This window comes from Asterias rubens, chromosome 14 (genome assembly GCF_902459465.1).
Source record: "Asterias rubens chromosome 14, eAstRub1.3, whole genome shotgun sequence".
In the NCBI taxonomy this organism is placed as follows: Eukaryota; Metazoa; Echinodermata; class Asteroidea; order Forcipulatida; family Asteriidae; genus Asterias; species Asterias rubens.
This window is the reverse complement of record NC_047075.1, coordinates 7,036,189-7,057,777: the sequence shown is the minus strand read 5'-3', so window position 1 is coordinate 7,057,777 and position 21,589 is coordinate 7,036,189. Positions and strand designations below refer to the sequence as shown.

General features: G+C 40.0%; 1 protein-coding gene across 1 annotated transcript in view; it reads left to right on the top strand.

The window, feature by feature from the left end:
- Nucleotides 1-999: 999 nt before the first annotated feature.
- The window catches only part of LOC117299078, a gene marked incomplete at its 5' end in the record, with an annotated part of 62,417 nt that continues 41,827 nt past the window's right edge, over nucleotides 1,000-21,589 (top strand). Inside the window, 6 exons of the mRNA XM_033782494.1 lie at nucleotides 1,000-1,351; nucleotides 1,957-2,100; nucleotides 2,649-2,821; nucleotides 16,877-17,046; nucleotides 18,055-18,266; nucleotides 21,018-21,158. Coding sequence (XP_033638385.1) covers nucleotides 1,000-1,351; nucleotides 1,957-2,100; nucleotides 2,649-2,821; nucleotides 16,877-17,046; nucleotides 18,055-18,266; nucleotides 21,018-21,158 — 1,192 coding nt within the window. The remainder of the gene's footprint in view (nucleotides 1,352-1,956; nucleotides 2,101-2,648; nucleotides 2,822-16,876; nucleotides 17,047-18,054; nucleotides 18,267-21,017; nucleotides 21,159-21,589) is intronic.

The following is a 21,589-nucleotide window of genomic DNA, read 5'->3' as shown; positions in this document are numbered from 1 at the left end:
TATTTCTTTGATCTCTTTCACACTGAGCGTAACCCAGTTTATATAAACATACTTCTCACGTTATTATATCCACAGACTGGAGTGAGTTATTTCTTTAATATCTTCCACACTGAGCGTAATCCAGTTTATATAAACCTACTTCTCACGTTATTATATCCACAGACTGGAGTGAGTTATTTCTTTGATCTCTTTCACACTGAGCGTAACCCAGTTTATATAAACCTACTTCTCACGTTATTATATCCACAGACTGGAGTGAGTTATTTCTTTAATATCTTCCACACTGAGCGTAATCCAGTTTATATAAACCTACTTCTCACGTTATTATATCCACAGACTGGAGTGAGTTATTTCTTTGATCTCTTCCACACTGAGCGTAATCCAGTTTATATAAACCTACTTCTCACGTTATTATATCCACAGACTGGAGTGAGTTATTTCTTTGATCTCTTTCACACTGAGCGTAACCCAGTTTATATAAACCTACTTCTCATTTTATTATATCCACAGACTGGAGTGAGTTATTTCTTTAATATCTTCCACACTGAGCGTAATCCAGTTTATATAAACCTACTTCTCACGTTATTATATCCACAGACTGGAGTGAGTTATTTCTTTAATATCTTCCACACTGAGCGTAATCCAGTTTATATAAACCTACTTCTCACGTTATTATATCCACAGACTGGAGTGAGTTATTTCTTTGATCTCTTCCACACTGAGCGTAATCCAGTTTATATAAACCTACTTCTCACGTTATTATATCCACAGACTGGAGTGAGTTATTTCTTTAATATCTTCCACACTGAGCGTAACCCAGTTTATATAAACCTACTTCTCACGTTATTATATCCACAGACTGGAGTGAGTTATTTCTTTGATCTCTTCCACACTGAGCGTAATCCAGTTTATATAAACCTACTTCTCACGTTATTATATCCACAGACTGGAGTGAGTTATTTCTTTGATCTCTTTCACACTGAGCGTAACCCAGTTTATATAAACCTACTTCTCACGTTATTATATCCACAGACTGGAGTGAGTTATTTCTTTAATATCTTCCACACTGAGCGTAATCCAGTTTATATAAACCTACTTCTCACGTTATTATATCCACAGACTGGAGTGAGTTATTTCTTTGATCTCTTTCACACTGAGCGTAATCCATGTTCCTCAGAGTTCTACCTGGAGCTTCAAGGGGTAACCTTCCTCTCCATTGAAGCTGAGAACCCACCGGTAGACTACTCAGTAACGATCAATGAAGATCTACATCTCAACGCTGTCATTGAATCCATATGGGTTGCTGATGTATTCTCCTCTGGACCCAACTTTCAAGTCACTATTACAAAAGGTGTGTATATCAGATTTTGTTTGTTTGTTTGTTTAACCCTTCTACTTAAATGATCTCCAGGTTTGGTCACAAAAACACACTGTGTACATCTTGGAAAAAAACCAAGAATAATAATAAACGGCTTTTAAATACGCTCTACTAACTAAACTAAATCACAGCGCTTACCAAAAAACATCAACTACTGGAAAATAAATAAAATACTGAAAAATTAATTGAATTAAATGGAATGAAAGCCACCTGTAATGTAAGAAGGCAGAATATATAAGAATGGAATATGGGTCCCCGATATCTTCTCTTCTGGACCAAACTTTCAACTTTCAACTTATTAAATGTATTTTCTAAGAAACACAGCCAAATACCCACGTAATTTTGTTTACGTTTCGACTAGTTTCACTAGTCATCCTCAGAACGAGGCACCACCAGTCGGTTGGTGGCGCTGTTGCCTGCTTCGGCCACTGGATGGTGGTTTGGCCGAGTGTGTCCTCCCCCGGGGTGGAACTTGGGGTATGAGGGGGTCCCATATGTGTGATAGTTCATACCCTCCCTCGTCTCTGTTCAGAGTAGATCGTCGATTTTGTTTAATTCTTTTGTTTGTGTTTTCCCAGGGAACGAGGCCAGACATTTCACACTGAAAAACAACACAGCAGAAAATATTGCAGATGGTGCTGAGCCCCCGACTGAATCACCACCAGATACCTATTATGCTAATGGTACAGCCTTCATTATATGCGACACTGTACCACAAATCGGTAAGTTCATTAGCAAAAGGGGTGGTTGATTGGTTAGATTATGCAATTATCAAATTATCAAAAGTTAGTTGAGGTTTTGTTGTTTGCAAAAAGGTTAAAATACCTGGGCCCAATTTCATAGCGCTGCTTAGCGGCCCATTTTTTGCTTACTGTGCGATGTCTATTTCATAGCGCTGCTATAACCATAAGCACACGAAAAGGCATGCTAACTGCACAAAAATAAATGATGTCACAATGCAAATCCACGGTAAACACGCCATATGGCCGCCCAATTTTTCTGCTAACCTGTGAAATACGCTAAGGCTTACATGTAAGCAAATTTTTCTGCTACAATAAGCATGCAAATTTGCTTACCGTTAAGCAGCGCTATGAATTTGGGCCCTGATGTTTTGACCCTTCCAGAGTCCTTCTTAGAGACAAAACATCATTCTTTCCTCACTTTTAAAGCTAAAAGGTTGCTTCATTTTCCCCTTGGTACATGTATGTGTGTTCAAGAACATAAGATTTTAGGCATTGAGAGCTGTGGATTGTTTTCATTACTGTTTCAGTACCTGAACTGAATGTGAGTGAGACGGAAACATTTGATGTCCATTCTGATAAAGCACTAATTACCTTGGCAACGGAACTGGACTTTGAAGCCGGTTCATCATCATATCTTCTTATAATCAGCGTGATTGACGTCAATGCAAATCCACAGTATGAAGGAAGTGTTACAGTGCAGGTAAGAACAATCCCTGTTTACCAGGGCGGGGGACCAGCCACCGATTTCACAAATCGCTAGGATTAATCCTATCTCTACAATAGGCTGAGTAACTCATCCTAACTAAGGATGAGTTCAATGCATCCTGACGTCTTTGGTTGAGGAACTTAACTCATCCTAGGATATATTCTAAGTTAGGAAGATTTTGGTGTAATCGACGGCTGGCACTCAAATGTTTGTATTCTTAGTAATACCGAAAAAGAGCAAGTAGAAAGCTCAATTTTCGTCTTTGTCCGCTGTGCATGTCAACTTATTGGCATGTCCTTGCCCAGTGGTAGGAGCACTGAATCTAAGATGTGGTGTTTCCGTTCAGCAGAGTGAAGGTTCAAGTCCTGTCTGTGACTCTTGCGTCCTTAAAGACACTGGACACTATTGGTAATTGTTAAAAACCAGTCGTCTCACTTGGTGTATCTCAACATATTCATAAAATAACAAACCTGTGAAAGTTTAAGCTCAATCGGTCATTGAAGTTGCGAGATAATAATGAAAGAAAAAACACCCTTGTCGCACAAAAATGTGCGCTTTCAGATGCTTGATCTCGAGACCTTAAATTTTAAATCTGAGGTCTCGAAATCAAATTCGATGAAAATTACTTCTTTCTCGAAAACTCTATCACTTCAGAGGGAGCCGTTTCTCACAATGTTGTTTACTATCTGCAGCTCCCCATTACTCGTTCAAGTAAGGTTTTATGCTAATAAAGATTTTGAGTAATTCCCAATAGTGTCCACTGCCTTTAATGCTTTATGGTGGAAGTCTAGCTACTAGAGAGGTTTACTGTTATTGCTGCTTCGCTCGGGTTGGGCATACACTAAAGCAGCTAGGTTCCATGTACTGTTGTGTAAACAATAAGTTAAATTGTCACAATCCTGTGTTCTTGGTTTGATTGGCATTATTGTGCCACAGCAGCTTGTAAACCATTACAGGTACATGAATAAAGGGGTTTATCCTCCAATCAGATTTGCAGAATGAAGTGGTGATAAAAACATGCTAATATCTGCTAATATCTAATACCTGGGTCTTGTGTGTTCTATGTCATGCGCCTCGTGGGATATGGGACGCAGTGGCTATATTTTTCCGTATTCCACTTGCGCTTTTGTGATAACTTATATTGTCTTGTACTTTAAAAATGCCTTACAGGAAAAGCACAAACTGTTGTAGCACCCTGAGTGTCACTGAGTGACGAGTTTAAGTCCCATAATATGACACAACTTTTATGCAGTTGAATACGATGGAAGTCGACTATCTTAATGCAAGAACTGCCACAGACATCAAGTTTGTTTCCAAACAGAGTATTAGCTACATTTATTCTTTAACACTTTACATATAATGTATTTATTTGACTACAGCCAGTGTTATATAAAGTAAATTAGAGAAGTGTTCAGTTTTATTGTAACAATAATAATAATATTTGTTTGGGGGGTGGGTCGAACAAAGAATTCACTAGAGTGGGATTCAAACCAACGACCTCCGGATTAACTTGCCGGCACTCTACCAACTGAGCTATCTAGCCCTATGTTGGCGGTCTCCCTATTTTGTCAATATCTTTGTTCAGGGGTGCCAAACAATAATAATAATAATAATAATAATATAATAATAATAACAATAATAATAATAATAATAATAATAATAAAATGCATTATGGCACTTTATGTAAAATACCCCAAAGGGCGTTAACGTAAAAACATAAAACCAAGACAATGACATGTTTTACAATAAACACATTTCAAACTTAAAACTCAAGTGTACGGATAGCAGCCAAACAATTCAACATGAAATTAAACCCAACAGCCTTACAAAGCATTGTAAAAGATCTTAACACCAAGTTAAAGCAACTCTAATTTGTTTTAAACCTGCAAAAAAAAAAAAAAAAAAAGCAATTACAAAAGGTGACAAAATTTAACTAGTGTAAAAAACAACATCCTTGCAAATCACCAAGTGAAAAAAAAATTCACAATTGTGGCTGGGCACCCCTCATTAGGGTTAACCCTTGTGATACATATATGTAATACAAAGTACACAGTCAACCCTCCTACTGTCTGACCATTCAACATCATCTACTGTTTATTGAGTGAGGTGCTCTATTCAATATAATATGTAAATACAAAGTACACAGTCAACCCTCCTACTGTCTGACCATTCAACATCAACTACAACCAAGTTGGTTTTTATGTTAACAATTATTTTGAGTATTACCAATAAAGTGCAGTGCCTTTAAAAGGTGCAAACAAGATTGCATAGTGATTATTTCATGAGATTTTTGATCTGGTCTTGGTTAAGGAGACGATCAAACACCATGAGATTGCTGTATGCAGCTGAACCACTGTATGTGGTTAATATATTATTCTCATCAACCCTGTTATTGTTAGACATACCCAAGTACAGCTTAGTGTAGCGCCCCTCGATACCAGCGATTGGGGTTCTAGTTTCATCTTGTAGTATGAATTCCCCATCAATGTAAAGCTTCACATCCTTCACTACCTTCTGTTTCATTTCAATAGTTACAGCCAAGTGAAACCAACTATCTAAAGGGATTCTATTTTTCTTATATCTCTTATCAATAGTATTTCTCACCGATCGGGAAATAAGTGCAAACTTTTTTAAGTTGCTTTCGTACAACATAGCAAAACCCACCGCCTGACTGGTTTGTCCTCTAGAGCTAATGTAGTAATGGTTCCCAGTGAAACCTGATGACGTATTTATCTTGAGCCATAAAGACCCCGTCATCGATTCACAGAGACCCGGGTCAGAGATACAGGTGTCTTTAAAGTCACCAAGATCTAGGTATGAACCTGACTGAGCATACACAGCGCATGCGTGACCAGCTACGTCAGGACCAGGAACCATCTTCACAAGGTCAGGGTTCCCTCTGACTTCATACCTGTTGTTATTCACCGATTGGTTCCTACATGGGATGTCAATGTCTCGCTTTGCTCCAAGACTTCGATGAAGAATGACATTGGGGAGCTGAGCTTGTTCTGGAAAGTGAACATGAAGATGTGTAATAAAAACAATTAACAATTCTTATATGGAACTCGGTTAACACTCACAGGTCCAGGTTATCTTATGACAAACCCGCCTTGACAAAAAGCGCAGTATAAATGGCTATTATTATTATCTTAAGCATATCACCCCCATTCTAAACCTCCATCCATGTAGCTAAACCATCTTTGAAGTGGTGTCTGGGTTCCATTATGTTTAGATGTGGCTTGGTCCAAAGTCCAGCTAGTGAGTGTGGTCAACATCTGGTCATCTAACCTTAAGCCAACCCAATCACCGGTCAAGAACAGCTTGGATCTGCGCATCCCTCCAGCGATACTTAAGCTCAGCCACCACCAGTATGCTCTTGAAGACGAGCAGAGGAAACTGTTCAAAACGTCGAGTCCACATGGGCTCTTCTCAGAGCCATCACTCACACAAAAGAGATTTACACATGGTTGCAGCCGCAAGTTTGCTATTGATTTCTACATATAGTTTCTTCCTTTTTATCGCCACCATGCAAGAAAAGCTTCAAACAATACTTAAAGTATAGTCTATTTAAGAACTTACTTGAACAATTTAGCCATTGTTTGATGTCACCCAAGTTGATATCATCGAAGTAATTGACGTTGAAAGGTCGATAGGGTGTAATGGTGTTCATGCCACCCAGTTGAAGCTCAGTGCAACTACATGGGTCTATCACTGGGATGACCCATCGAAGCTGCTGGCTTGACCCAGGGTCAGGCTCTTGACCAATCAAGCAAACCATTGCTAAGGAAGACAATAACAATAGCAAGGGGTGAAAAATGAAAGGTCGATAGGGTGTAATGGTGTTCATGCCACCCAGTTGAAGCTTAGTGCAACTACATGGGTCTCTCACTGGGATGACCCATCAGAGCTTCTGGCTTGACCCAGGATAAGGCTCTTGGCCAATCAGGTAAACCATCGCTAAAGAAAACAATGTAGCCCACACCTTAAAGTGGCCTTCAGGCCTTGTGTGTCTGGTGACTTGCATAAAAAAATAAAATATTGCGCCTATTGACTGTTTATGGAGAATGTTAGCGTTACACATTGTCCATATTTAGCTCAGTAGGTAAAATCCCAGAAAGTTAATCAGTAGGTTCACATTCAGCATGTTCAGCCCTTGCCAATTCGTTTTGGTTAAATACCAAATGAAAACAAATATCTTATTTCTCTTACCAGCATATGATGCAGTGATGGCCAATGATAGAAATACCGTCTTATATATTCATCTTATCCTAAGCGAAATTTAATGGTCTAGAGTTTTAACCCTGGTAGAGTCTTTCTTGAAGGCTAAAAATCCTCGTTGGAGTTATGCTTGACTTGTTCTAATTAGGCAAACTCACTTAGGCAAATTACATCCTATTATCTATTAATATCTTGTGCACAAACTAAATTGCATCGCAATGACATGTATGTCTATATCATAAGTCAAAGGTCTGTAGTTTGGAACCTGGGAGAGTCTTTCTTGAAGGCTAAATGTCCCTGGTGGAGTTATGCTTGACTTGTTGAAATTAGTCAAACTTAGGCAAATTATCTCTTATCATCTATAATTCTTATCCTGAGTGTAAACTACACTGCCTCATAGCCGCGGCTTTATGATAAGTTAATGGTCTGTAGTTTTGACCCAGGCAGGGCCTTTATGATAAGTTAATGGTCTGTAGTTTTGACCCAGGCAGGGCCTTTATGATAAGTTAATGGTCTGTAGTTTTGACCCGGGCAGGGCCTTTCTCAAAGGCTAAATGTCCTTGTTTGAGTTATGCCTGACATGTTGAAATTTGACAAACTCACTTAAGGCAAATTACCTCTTATTATCAATTCATCTTACCTTGAGCAAAAATTAAGCTGTTTATAGGTTTGGTAATTACTCAAAACAAATATTTATTTAAAAACTGACTTGGTAACGAGCATTGGAGAGCTGTTGATAGTTTAAAACATTGTGGGAAACCGCTCCCTCTGAAGAAGCAATACGTAGATTTTGAGAAAGAGGTAATTTCTCACTAAAATAATAACTGAAAGCTCACAAATTTGTCCAACAAGGGTGTTTTTCTCTCATCCATCATTTTCTCGCAACTTCGACGACCAATTTAGCTCAAATTTTCACAGCCTTGTTATTTTATGCTTATGTTGGGATACAACAAGTGAGAAGATTAGTCTTTGACTATTACCAAACGTGTACCTTCCCTTTAATGAACTGGCAGTTCGTCCCTAGCAGAGTCTTTCTCATAAGCTACATGTAAGTGACAATACGACACACATAAGAAGTATTCTAGTGTAACCGCAGCAGTGAAGTTGAAACAAAGAGGACGGGAAGTAGAAAACAAACAGAAACATCTTGTATTAAAGTTTCTGTTGCTTATCTTTCATTGCATTAATGGTTCTGCTCCTATATATAACATTTCTTTGGTAAAAGCTTATACTCCTGTGCGATCTCACATCTTCCAATACATGCATGCTTCAAGTTACTAAGAGTAGCAAGTCATGGGGCGATAGGTCATTTACTCCTGTGCGATCTCACATCTTCCAATACATGCATGCTTCAAGATACTAAGAGTAGCAAGTCATGGGGCGATAGGTCATTTACTCCTGTGCGATCTCACATCTTCCAATACATGCATGCTTCAAGTTACTAAGAGTAGCAAGTCATGGGGCGATAGGTCATTTACTCCTGTGCGATCTCACATCTTCCAATACATGCATGCTTCAAGATACTAAGAGTAGCAAGTCATGGGGCGATAGGTCATTTACTCCTGTGCGATCTCACATCTTCCAATACATGCATGCTTCAAGTTACTAAGAGTAGCAAGTCATGGGGCGATAGGTCATTTACTCCTGTGCGATCTCACATCTTCCAATACATGCATGCTTCAAGTTACTAAGAGTAGCAAGTCATGGGGCGATAGGTCATTTACTCCTGTGCGATCTCACATCTTCCAATACATGCATGCTTCAAGATACTAAGAGTAGCAAGTCATGGGGCGATAGGTCATTTACTCCTGTGCGATCTCACATCTTCCAATACATGCATGCTTCAAGTTACTAAGAGTAGCAAGTCATGGGGCGATAGGTCATTTACTCCTGTGCGATCTCACATCTTCCAATACATGCATGCTTCAAGTTACTAAGAGTAGCAAGTCATGGGGCGATAGGTCATTTACTCCTGTGCGATCTCACATCTTCCAATACATGCATGCTTCAAGATACTAAGAGTAGCAAGTCATGGGGCGATAGGTCATTTACTCCTGTGCGATCTCACATCTTCCAATACATGCATGCTTCAAGTTACTAAGAGTAGCAAGTCATGGGGCGATAGGTCATTTACTCCTGTGCGATCTCACATCTTCCAATACATGCATGCTTCAAGATACTAAGAGTAGCAAGTCATGGGGCGATAGGTCATTTACTCCTGTGCGATCTCACATCTTCCAATACATGCATGCTTCAAGTTACTAAGAGTAGCAAGTCATGGGGCGATAGGTCATTTACTCCTGTGCGATCTCACATCTTCCAATACATGCATGCTTCAAGTTACTAAGAGTAGCAAGTCATGGGGCGATAGGTCATTTTCTCCTGTGCGATCTCACATCTTCCAATACATGCATGCTTCAAGATACTAAGAGTAGCAAGTCATGGGGCGATAGGTCATTTACTCCTGTGCGATCTCACATCTTCCAATACATGCATGCTTCAAGTTACTAAGAGTAGCAAGTCATGGGGCGATAGGTCATTTACTCCTGTGCGATCTCACATCTTCCAATACATGCATGCTTCAAGATACTAAGAGTAGCAAGTCATGGGGCGATAGGTCATTTACTCCTGTGCGATCTCACATCTTCCAATACATGCATGCTTCAAGTTACTAAGAGTAGCAAGTCATGGGGCGATAGGTCATTTACTCCTGTGCGATCTCACATCTTCCAATACATGCATGCTTCAAGATACTAAGAGTAGCAAGTCATGGGGCGATAGGTCATTTACTCCTGTGCGATCTCACATCTTCCAATACATGCAGGCTTCAAGTTACTAAGAGTAGCAAGTCATGGGGCGATAGGTCATTTACTCCTGTGCGATCTCACATCTTCCAATACATGCATGCTTCAAGATACTAAGAGTAGCAAGTCATGGGGCGATAGGTCATTTACTCCTGTGCGATCTCACATCTTCCAATACATGCGGGCTTCAAGTTACTAAGAGTAGCAAGTCATGGGGCGATAGGTCATTTACTCCTGTGCGATCTCACATCTTCCAATACATGCATGCTTCAAGATACTAAGAGTAGCAAGTCATGGGGCGATAGGTAATTTACTCCTGTGCGATCTCATATCTTCCAATACATGCATGCTTCAAGTTACTAAGAGTAGCAAGTCATGGGGCGATAGGTCATTTACTCCTGTGCGATCTCACATCTTCCAATACATGCATGCTTCAAGTTACTAAGAGTAGCAAGTCATGGGGCGATAGGTCATTTACTCCTGTGCGATCTCACATCTTCCAATACATGCATGCTTCAAGTTACTAAGAGTAGCAAGTCATGGGGCGATAGGTCATTTACTCCTGTGCGATCTCACATCTTCCAATACATGCATGCTTCAAGTTACTAAGAGTAGCAAGTCATGGGGCGATAGGTCATATACTCCTGTGCGATCTCACATCTTCCAATACATGCATGCTTCAAGTTACTAAGAGTAGCAAGTCATGGGGCGATAGGTCATTTATTCCTGTGCGATCTCACATCTTCCAATACATGCATGCTTCAAGTTACTAAGAGTAGCAAGTCATGGGGCGATAGGTCATTTACTCCTGTGCGATCTCACATCTTCCAATACATGCATGCTTCAAGTTACTAAGAGTAGCAAGTCATGGGGCGATAGGTCATTTACTCCTGTGCGATCTCACATCTTCCAATACATGCATGCTTCAAGTTACTAAGAGTAGCAAGTCATGGGGCGATAGGTCATTTACTCCTGTGCGATCTCACATCTTCCAATACATGCATGCTTCAAGTTACTAAGAGTAGCAAGTCATGGGGCGATAGGTCATTTACTCCTGTGCGATCTCACATCTTCCAATACATGCATGCTTCAAGTTACTAAGAGTAGCAAGTCATGGGGCGATAGGTCATTTACTCCTGTGCGATCTCACATCTTCCAATACATGCATGCTTCAAGTTACTAAGAGTAGCAAGTCATGGGGCGATAGGTCATTTACTCCTGTGCGATCTCACATCTTCCAATACATGCATGCTTCAAGTTACTAAGAGTAGCAAGTCAGGGGGCGATAGGTCATTTACTCCTGTGCGATCTCACATCTTCCAATACATGCATGCTTCAAGTTACTAAGAGTAGCAAGTCATGGGGCGATAGGTCATTTACTCCTGTGCGATCTCACATCTTCCAATACATGCATGCTTCAAGTTACTAAGAGTAGCAAGTCATGGGGCGATAGGTCATTTACTCCTGTGCGATCTCACATCTTCCAATACATGCATGCTTCAAGTTACTAAGAGTAGCAAGTCATGAGGCGATAGGTCATTTACTCCTGTGCGATCTCACATCTTCCAATACATGCATGCTTCAAGTTACTAAGAGTAGCAAGTCATGGGGCGATAGGTCATTTACTCCTGTGCGATCTCACATCTTCCAATACATGCATGCTTCAAGATACTAAGAGTAGCAAGTCATGGGGCGATAGGTCATTTACTCCTGTGCGATCTGACATCTTCCAATACATGCATGCTTCAAGTTACTAAGAGTAGCAAGTCATGGGGCTATAGGTCATTTACTCCTGTGCGATCTCACATCTTCCAATACATGCATGCTTCAAGATACTAAGAGTAGCAAGTCATGGGGCGATAGGTCATTTACTCCTGTGCGATCTGACATCTTCCAATACATGCAGGCTTCAAGTTACTAAGAGTAGCAAGTCATGGGGCGATAGGTCATTTACTCCTGTGCGATCTCACATCTTCCAATACATGCATGCTTCAAGATACTAAGAGTAGCAAGTCATGGGGCGATAGGTCATTTACTCCTGTGCGATCTCATATCTTCCAATACATGCATGCTTCAAGTTACTAAGAGTAGCAAGTCATGGGGCTATAGGTCATTTACTCCTGTGCGATCTCACATCTTCCAATACATGCATGCTTCAAGATACTAAGAGTAGCAAGTCATGGGGCGATAGGTCATTTACTCCTGTGCGATCTCACATCTTCCAATACATGCAGGCTTCAAGTTACTAAGAGTAGCAAGTCATGGGGCGATAGGTCATTTACTCCTGTGCGATCTCACATGTTCCAATACATGCATGCTTCAAGATACTAAGAGTAGCAAGTCATGGGGCGATAGGTCATTTACTCCTGTGCGATCTCACATCTTCCAATACATGCAGGCTTCAAGTTACTAAGAGTAGCAAGTCATGGGGCGATAGGTCAATTACTCCTGTGCGATCTCACATCTTCCAATACATGCATGCTTCAAGATACTAAGAGTAGCAAGTCATGGGGCGATAGGTAATTTACTCCTGTGCGATCTCATATCTTCCAATACATGCATGCTTCAAGTTACTAAGAGTAGCAAGTCATGGGGCGATAGGTAATTTACTCCTGTGCGATCTCACATCTTCCAATACATGCATGCTTCAAGTTACTAAGAGTAGCAAGTCATGGGGCGTTAGGTCATTTACTCCTGTGCGATCTCACATCTTCCAATACATGCATGCTTCAAGTTACTAAGAGTAGCAAGTCATGGGGCGATAGGTCATTTACTCCTGTGCGATCTCACATCTTCCAATACATGCATGCTTCAAGTTACTAAGAGTAGCAAGTCATGGGGCGATAGGTAATTTACTCCTGTGCGATCTCATATCTTCCAATACATGCATGCTTCAAGTTACTAAGAGTAGCAAGTCATGGGGCGATAGGTCATTTACTCCTGTGCGATCTCACATCTTCCAATACATGCATGCTTCAAGTTACTAAGAGTAGCAAGTCATGGGGCGATAGGTCATTTACTCCTGTGCGATCTCACATCTTCCAATACATGCATGCTTCAAGTTACTAAGAGTAGCAAGTCATGGGGCGATAGGTCATTTACTCCTGTGCGATCTCACATCTTCCAATACATGCATGCTTCAAGTTACTAAGAGTAGCAAGTCATGGGGCGATAGGTCATATACTCCTGTGCGATCTCACATCTTCCAATACATGCATGCTTCAAGTTACTAAGAGTAGCAAGTCATGGGGCGATAGGTCATTTATTCCTGTGCGATCTCACATCTTCCAATACATGCATGCTTCAAGTTACTAAGAGTAGCAAGTCATGGGGCGATAGGTCATTTACTCCTGTGCGATCTCACATCTTCCAATACATGCATGCTTCAAGTTACTAAGAGTAGCAAGTCATGGGGCGATAGGTCATTTACTCCTGTGCGATCTCACATCTTCCAATACATGCATGCTTCAAGTTACTAAGAGTAGCAAGTCATGGGGCGATAGGTCATTTACTCCTGTGCGATCTCACATCTTCCAATACATGCATGCTTCAAGTTACTAAGAGTAGCAAGTCATGGGGCGATAGGTCATTTACTCCTGTGCGATCTCACATCTTCCAATACATGCATGCTTCAAGTTACTAAGAGTAGCAAGTCATGGGGCGATAGGTCATTTACTCCTGTGCGATCTCACATCTTCCAATACATGCATGCTTCAAGTTACTAAGAGTAGCAAGTCATGGGGCGATAGGTCATTTACTCCTGTGCGATCTCACATCTTCCAATACATGCATGCTTCAAGTTACTAAGAGTAGCAAGTCAGGGGGCGATAGGTCATTTACTCCTGTGCGATCTCACATCTTCCAATACATGCATGCTTCAAGTTACTAAGAGTAGCAAGTCATGGGGCGATAGGTCATTTACTCCTGTGCGATCTCACATCTTCCAATACATGCATGCTTCAAGTTACTAAGAGTAGCAAGTCATGGGGCGATAGGTCATTTACTCCTGTGCGATCTCACATCTTCCAATACATGCATGCTTCAAGTTACTAAGAGTAGCAAGTCATGAGGCGATAGGTCATTTACTCCTGTGCGATCTCACATCTTCCAATACATGCATGCTTCAAGTTACTAAGAGTAGCAAGTCATGGGGCGATAGGTCATTTACTCCTGTGCGATCTCACATCTTCCAATACATGCATGCTTCAAGATACTAAGAGTAGCAAGTCATGGGGCGATAGGTCATTTACTCCTGTGCGATCTCACATCTTCCAATACATGCATGCTTCAAGTTACTAAGAGTAGCAAGTCATGGGGCTATAGGTCATTTACTCCTGTGCGATCTCACATCTTCCAATACATGCATGCTTCAAGATACTAAGAGTAGCAAGTCATGGGGCGATAGGTCATTTACTCCTGTGCGATCTGACATCTTCCAATACATGCAGGCTTCAAGTTACTAAGAGTAGCAAGTCATGGGGCGATAGGTCATTTACTCCTGTGCGATCTCACATCTTCCAATACATGCATGCTTCAAGATACTAAGAGTAGCAAGTCATGGGGCGATAGGTCATTTACTCCTGTGCGATCTCATATCTTCCAATACATGCATGCTTCAAGTTACTAAGAGTAGCAAGTCATGGGGCTATAGGTCATTTACTCCTGTGCGATCTCACATCTTCCAATACATGCATGCTTCAAGATACTAAGAGTAGCAAGTCATGGGGCGATAGGTCATTTACTCCTGTGCGATCTCACATCTTCCAATACATGCAGGCTTCAAGTTACTAAGAGTAGCAAGTCATGGGGCGATAGGTCATTTACTCCTGTGCGATCTCACATCTTCCAATACATGCATGCTTCAAGATACTAAGAGTAGCAAGTCATGGGGCGATAGGTCATTTACTCCTGTGCGATCTCACATCTTCCAATACATGCAGGCTTCAAGTTACTAAGAGTAGCAAGTCATGGGGCGATAGGTCAATTACTCCTGTGCGATCTCACATCTTCCAATACATGCATGCTTCAAGATACTAAGAGTAGCAAGTCATGGGGCGATAGGTAATTTACTCCTGTGCGATCTCATATCTTCCAATACATGCATGCTTCAAGTTACTAAGAGTAGCAAGTCATGGGGCGATAGGTAATTTACTCCTGTGCGATCTCACATCTTCCAATACATGCATGCTTCAAGTTACTAAGAGTAGCAAGTCATGGGGCGTTAGGTCATTTACTCCTGTGCGATCTCACATCTTCCAATACATGCATGCTTCAAGTTACTAAGAGTAGCAAGTCATGGGGCGATAGGTCATTTACTCCTGTGCGATCTCACATCTTCCAATACATGCATGCTTCAAGTTACTAAGAGTAGCAAGTCATGGGGCGATAGGTCATTTATTCCTGTGCGATCTCATATCTTCCAATACATGCATGCTTCAAGTTACTAAGAGTAGCAAGTCATGGGGCGATAGGTCATTTACTCCTGTGCGATCTCGCATCTTCCAATACATGCATGCTTCAAGTTACTAAGAGTAGCAAGTCATGGGGCGATAGGTCATTTACTCCTGTGCGATCTCACATCTTCCAATACATGCATGCTTCAAGTTACTAAGAGTAGCAAGTCATGGGGCGATAGGTCATTTACTCCTGTGCGATCTCACATCTTCCAATACATGCATGCTTCAAGTTACTAAGAGTAGCAAGTCATGGGGCGATAGGTCATTTACTCCTGTGCGATCTCACATCTTCCAATACATGCATGCTTCAAGTTACTAAGAGTAGCAAGTCATGGGGCGATAGGTCATTTACTCCTGTGCGATCTCACATCTTCCAATACATGCATGCTTCAAGTTACTAAGAGTAGCAAGTCATGGGGCGATAGGTCATTTACTCCTGTGCGATCTCACATCTTCCAATACATGCATGCTTCAAGTTACTAAGAGTAGCAAGTCATGGGGCGATAGGTCATTTACTCCTGTGCGATCTCACATCTTCCAATACATGCATGCTTCAAGTTACTAAGAGTAGCAAGTCATGGGGCGATAGGTCATTTACTCCTGTGCGATCTCACATCTTCCAATACATGCATGCTTCAAGTTACTAAGAGTAGCAAGTCATGGGGCGATAGGTCATTTACTCCTGTGCGATCTCACATCTTCCAATACATGCATGCTTCAAGTTTGGGGCGATAGGTTACATTTAAATCTGGACAGTTTGAAGATCATGATGGTAGAAAGCTTACATTTAAATCTGGACAGTTTGAAGATCACGATGGTAGAAAGCTTACATTTAAATCTGGACAGTTTGAAGATCACGATGGTAGAAAGGTTACATTTAAATCTGGACAGTTTGAAGATCATGATGGTAGAAAGCTTACATTTAAATCTGGACAGTTTGAAGATCAAGATGGTAGAAAGGTTACATTTAAATCTGGACAGTTTGAAGATCATGTTGGTAGAAAGCTTACATTTAAATCTGGACAGTTTGAAGATCAAGATGGTAGAAAGCTTACATTTAAATCTGGACAGTTTGAAGACCATGATGGTAGAAAGGTTACATTTAAATCTGGACAGTTTGAAGATCAAGATGGTAGAAAGCTTACATTTAAATCTGGACAGTTTGAAGATCAAGATGGTAGAAAGCTTACATTTAAATCTGGACAGTTTGAAGATCATGATGGTAGAAAGGTTACATTTAAATCTGGACAGTTTGAAGATCATGATGGTAGAAAGCTTACATGTGTACCTGAAAAAAATGAGTAAAAACAAGAGCAAACATAGTTTTCGTTTTAGGAGATGACAATTATTTAGCATGTAAAATGTATTTTCGTGACCTTTTCTACTCATTTCTCAAAAACTACACCACCTCAACAAGTAATATTTTTAGGTAAGCTTTCTACCACCTTTATCTTCAAACAGTGTAAGTTTAATGTAAATCTGTGGACATTATGTTTTGTGTTTAAAAAAAAAAATACCCAAATCCTTTAAACCACTGTTAAAATAAAATTTGAATGTTTTCTTTCTTGTAGATAACCGTTCTAGATGTGAATGACAATTGCCCTGTTGTAGCAAATAACAGTCTGGCGTTTTTCCCGATACCGGTACTGCAGCAAGAATCCTTGACTAACGTTCTAGCGACGGATGCTGATAGTGGAGCCAATCAGGATATAACTTATCACACATCAGATATAACACAGATGTAAGTTGAGATAGAATATATAAATAATTGTTGGGGTTGAACAAGAATTGACTAGAGTGGGATTTGAACCAACGACCTCCGGTTTAACGTGCTGGCGCTCTACCAACTGAGCTTTCTAGCCCTATGTTGGTGGTCTCCCAATTTTGTCAATATCTTTGTTCGGCACATTAATCCGGAGGTCGTTGGTTCGAATCCCACTCTAGTGAATTCTTTGTTCAACCCCCAAAATCTTTTCAAAATTTACCCAGTCAGTTTAAATTGAATATATAAATGCAAAAACAAAACACAAACGTCCACAGTTTTACATTTAACTTACATGACTTAACCCTTTTGGTGCACAGATTTATTTAAAAAAGTATGTCTTTTAACCATGTTTTTCTCAAAATGTTTCAATAGAACGCCCTGTTGAACATCACACCAAACGAAAGCTCAACAATCGATCTAAACAACTGAATGATGGCGGTGTATGTGGGTGGTGTAATTTTTAAGTTCAAAGTCCAATTAGACGTGTTTTTGGTCGTTGCTATAGCGACCACCTTGTGCACCAAATGGTTAAGATAGTTATAGTAGAAAGCTTCCCTGAGAACTGAAGAATATTACTTGCAAAGTAAAACATTTGACCAGTATAATTGTTGTCTCAATGAAACATAAACTCTCTTTGCATGGTTAACAGATTTTGTGTGACTCTCCTGAAAACATTGGTGCTTGTTTTTCACTAAGTTTTCAAAAACTTGACAACTTATGATGCTGAAACCTGTATAGGTAAATGATATCACATACATGAACACCTTCATTCACAGTGAGTAGGGATTCTTGTCACGGCCAAAAACGTCATCTACCCTGACTTTTTTTCGACCTTAGCAGACTCGTTTTTTATGACAACACAAAACACATCAACAAATCTCTTAGTCTTTTGCAAATATGTGAATATTTAATTGTTTACTCTTACCTTGTTTTGTTAGGTATCTTTTAATAATGTGTAATGTTTTTCGTTGTGTAATCTTACAGCCCGATTGAGAACGACACTTTCTCTATTTTGGAGTTAACAATAGCAGCCATTGATGGCGGTATCCCAACCCGAGGAACTATTGTTAACATCACAGTGACTCTCAGTAATACCTGTCTGTATGACGCAATCTATGAACCAATTGATATCTACTTTGATTCAGCGAATAATGGTTTCTTTCTACGAGTCCCTAAATATTATGTTATTGTGTTTGGTAAGTATTTGTCTTAACGCTTTTTAGTGGTTTTGCTTGTAATCTTGTAATTATATATACTAGCACTTGCTGTTTTATAATGTTTTAAATGTGTCAATGTTTTTATTATATGCGAGCATTTGAATTACCCTTTTTGGGATCTACATGTAATAAAGATTATTGTATTGTATTGTATTATGAATTGTGTTCAAAATTCAAAATTTAAATCAATTCAATTCGGAATTGGGTTTAAAAACCGGGACAACTTCACATGAAAAGGGTGCTTTGTGGTACAGTTTTGCACAAGATTTTGTCTCTAAATTATGAACTGACTCTGCGGTAGTACAGTTAATAACGATCCTATAAGCTAAAGTAGTAGCCTCTGCACAGGTAGTACAGTTAATAACGATCCTATAAGCTAAAGTAGTAGCCTCTGCACAGGTAGTACAGTTAATAACGATCCTATAAGCTAAAGTAGTAGCCTCTGCACAGGTAGTACAGTTAATAACGATCCTATAAGCTAAAGTAGTAGCCTCTGCACAGGTAGTACAGTTAATAACGATCCTATAAGCTAAAGTAGTAGCCTCTGCACAGGTAGTACAGTTAATAACGATCCTATAAGCTAAAGTAGTAGCCTCTGCACAGGTAGTACAGTTAATAACGATCCTATAAGCTAAAGAAGTAGCCTTTGCACAGGTAGTACAGTTAATAACGATCCTATAAGCTAAAGTAGTAGCCTCTGCACAGGTAGTACAGTTAATAACGATCCTATAAGCTAAAGTAGTAGCCTCTGCACAGGTAGTACAGTTAATAACGATCCTATAAGCTAAAGTAGTAGCCTCTGCACAGGTAGTACAGTTTATAACGATCCTATAAGCTAAAGTAGTAGCCTCTGCACAGGTAGTACAGTTAATAACGATCCTATAAGCTAAAGTAGTAGCCTCTGCACAGGTAGTACAGTTAATAACGATCCTATAAGCTAAAGTAGTAGCCTCTGCACAGGTAGTACAGTTAATAACGATCCTATAAGCTAAAGTAGTAGCCTCTGCACAGGTAGTACAGTTAATAACGATCCTATAAGCTAAAGTAGTAGCCTCTGCACAGGTAGTACAGTTAATAACGATCCTATAAGCTAAAGTAGTAGCCTCTGCACAGGTAGTACAGTTAATAACGATCCTATAAGCTAAAGTAGTAGCCTCTGCACAGGTAGTACAGTTAATAACGATCCTATAAGCTAAAGTAGTAGCCTCTGCACAGGTAGTACAGTTAATAACGATCCTATAAGCTAAAGTAGTAGCCTCTGCACAGGTAGTACAGTTTATAACGATCCTATAAGCTAAAGTAGTAGCCTCTGCACAGGTAGTACAGTTAATAACGATCCTATAAGCTAAAGTAGTAGCCTCTGCACAGGTAGTACAGTTAATAACGATCCTATAAGCTAAAGTAGTAGCCTCTGCACAGGTAGTACAGTTAATAACGATCCTATAAGCTAAAGTAGTAGCCTCTGCACAGGTAGTACAGTTAATAACGATCCTATAAGCTAAAGTAGTAGCCTCTGCACAGGTAGTACAGTTAATAACGATCCTATAAGCTAAAGTAGTAGCCTCTGCACAGGTAGTACAGTTAATAACGATCCTATAAGCTAAAGTAGTAGCCTCTGCACAGGTAGTACAGTTAATAACGATCCTATAAGCTAAAGTAGTAGCCTCTGCACAGGTAGTACAGTTAATAACGATCCTATAAGCTAAAGTAGTAGCCTCTGCACAGGTAGTACAGTTAATAACGATCCTATAAGCTAAAGTAGTAGCCTCTGCACAGGTAGTACAGTTAATAACGATCCTATAAGCTAAAGTAGTAGCCTCTGCACAGGTAGTACAGTTAATAACGATCCTATAAGCTAAAGTAGTAGCCTCTGCACAGGTAGTACAGTTAATAACGATCCTATAAGCTAAAGTAGTAGCCTCTGCACAGGTAGTACAGTTAATAACGATCCTATAAGCTAAAGTAGTAGCCTCTGCACAGGTAGTACAGTTAATAACGATCCTATAAGCTAAAGTAGTAGCCTCTGCACAGGTAGTACAGTTAATAACGATCCTATAAGCTAAAGTAGTAGCCTCTGCACAGGTAGTACAGTTAATAACGATCCTATAAGCTAAAGTAGTAGCCTCTGCACAGGTAGTACAGTTAATAACGATCCTATAAGCTAAAGTAGTAGCCTCTGCACAGGTAGTAGTTACAAAGCAGGACAGCTCTTTCCAGAACTGAGAAGTCTCCTGAAATTTGTCTGATACATGTACATCTACTCCGGGGTAGTAGAATATAATAGCAAGACAGTTCTCTAAGGAACAATCTCTACCTGGCAAGTAGATACACACATGGTGTTACTGCAAACTCTTCTGGGCAAAAGGTCCTTTTCTGTAGCTTTAGCCAGGGTGTGGAACCAACTCCCACTGACTGTCAAATCATCTCCATCCATCACAACATTCAAGACAAACTTAAAATCTCACCTTTTCAAACAAGCATACTCACACAATCCTCAGTCCTAACTTGTCTTTCTCTCCTTAAGTGCCATGAGCGCCTTCTTTAGGCGGCCAGCATTCCACTTTAAAATGTGCTCTTTATTATTATTATTAATTATTAATAATAATATTGGTACCAGGGAATAGATACAATATCATTTGATTAATCCCTAGGAAACTGTAAACATCGGCCTGATGAGCTATATTGGCTCGAGACGGACTTGACTTGACTAAATAATGTTTTCTTCCATAGATTGTAAAGATGATCTTGGTTTACGGAGCGGAGTAATTCAAGACTCTATGGTGTCTGCTTCATCCCATTACAATGAACCTCACACAGCGAATCGAGCGAGACTTTTCGCAAATGCTAGCTCAGATGGAAAAATAGGCTCAGGTGAGGCATTCCTAACAATAGAACTTGATCATGCTGCCTCCATCTTGGTCATTTTTCTTGTTTCAAATAACAATTATAAATGCTAGTAATCATTCTGCAAAGAGGAACCAGACTATTTTGTTCTTCCATCCTTTGTTTTGTTGCATTGATCTCAAAGATTGAAAATCAAGATGGCTGCACCATGATAAAGGTCTATTAATACATGTACAATTTGGTATGTATGCTTACCGCCAAATTCTGCACTTACAATCACCATTACTTGCTTACTAGGAAGTAAGTGCTAAATTTCTGTGCTAGCTTTGTAAATGAAGAGAGGCCTAGTAAGGTGGATTATGAATGCGCATAAGGACAATTTCCTGCTTACCCGTGAAATGCGTTGATGTATATGTAAGTGCGAAGTTCACTTTTTGCATCACCACTGTATCTTTGCT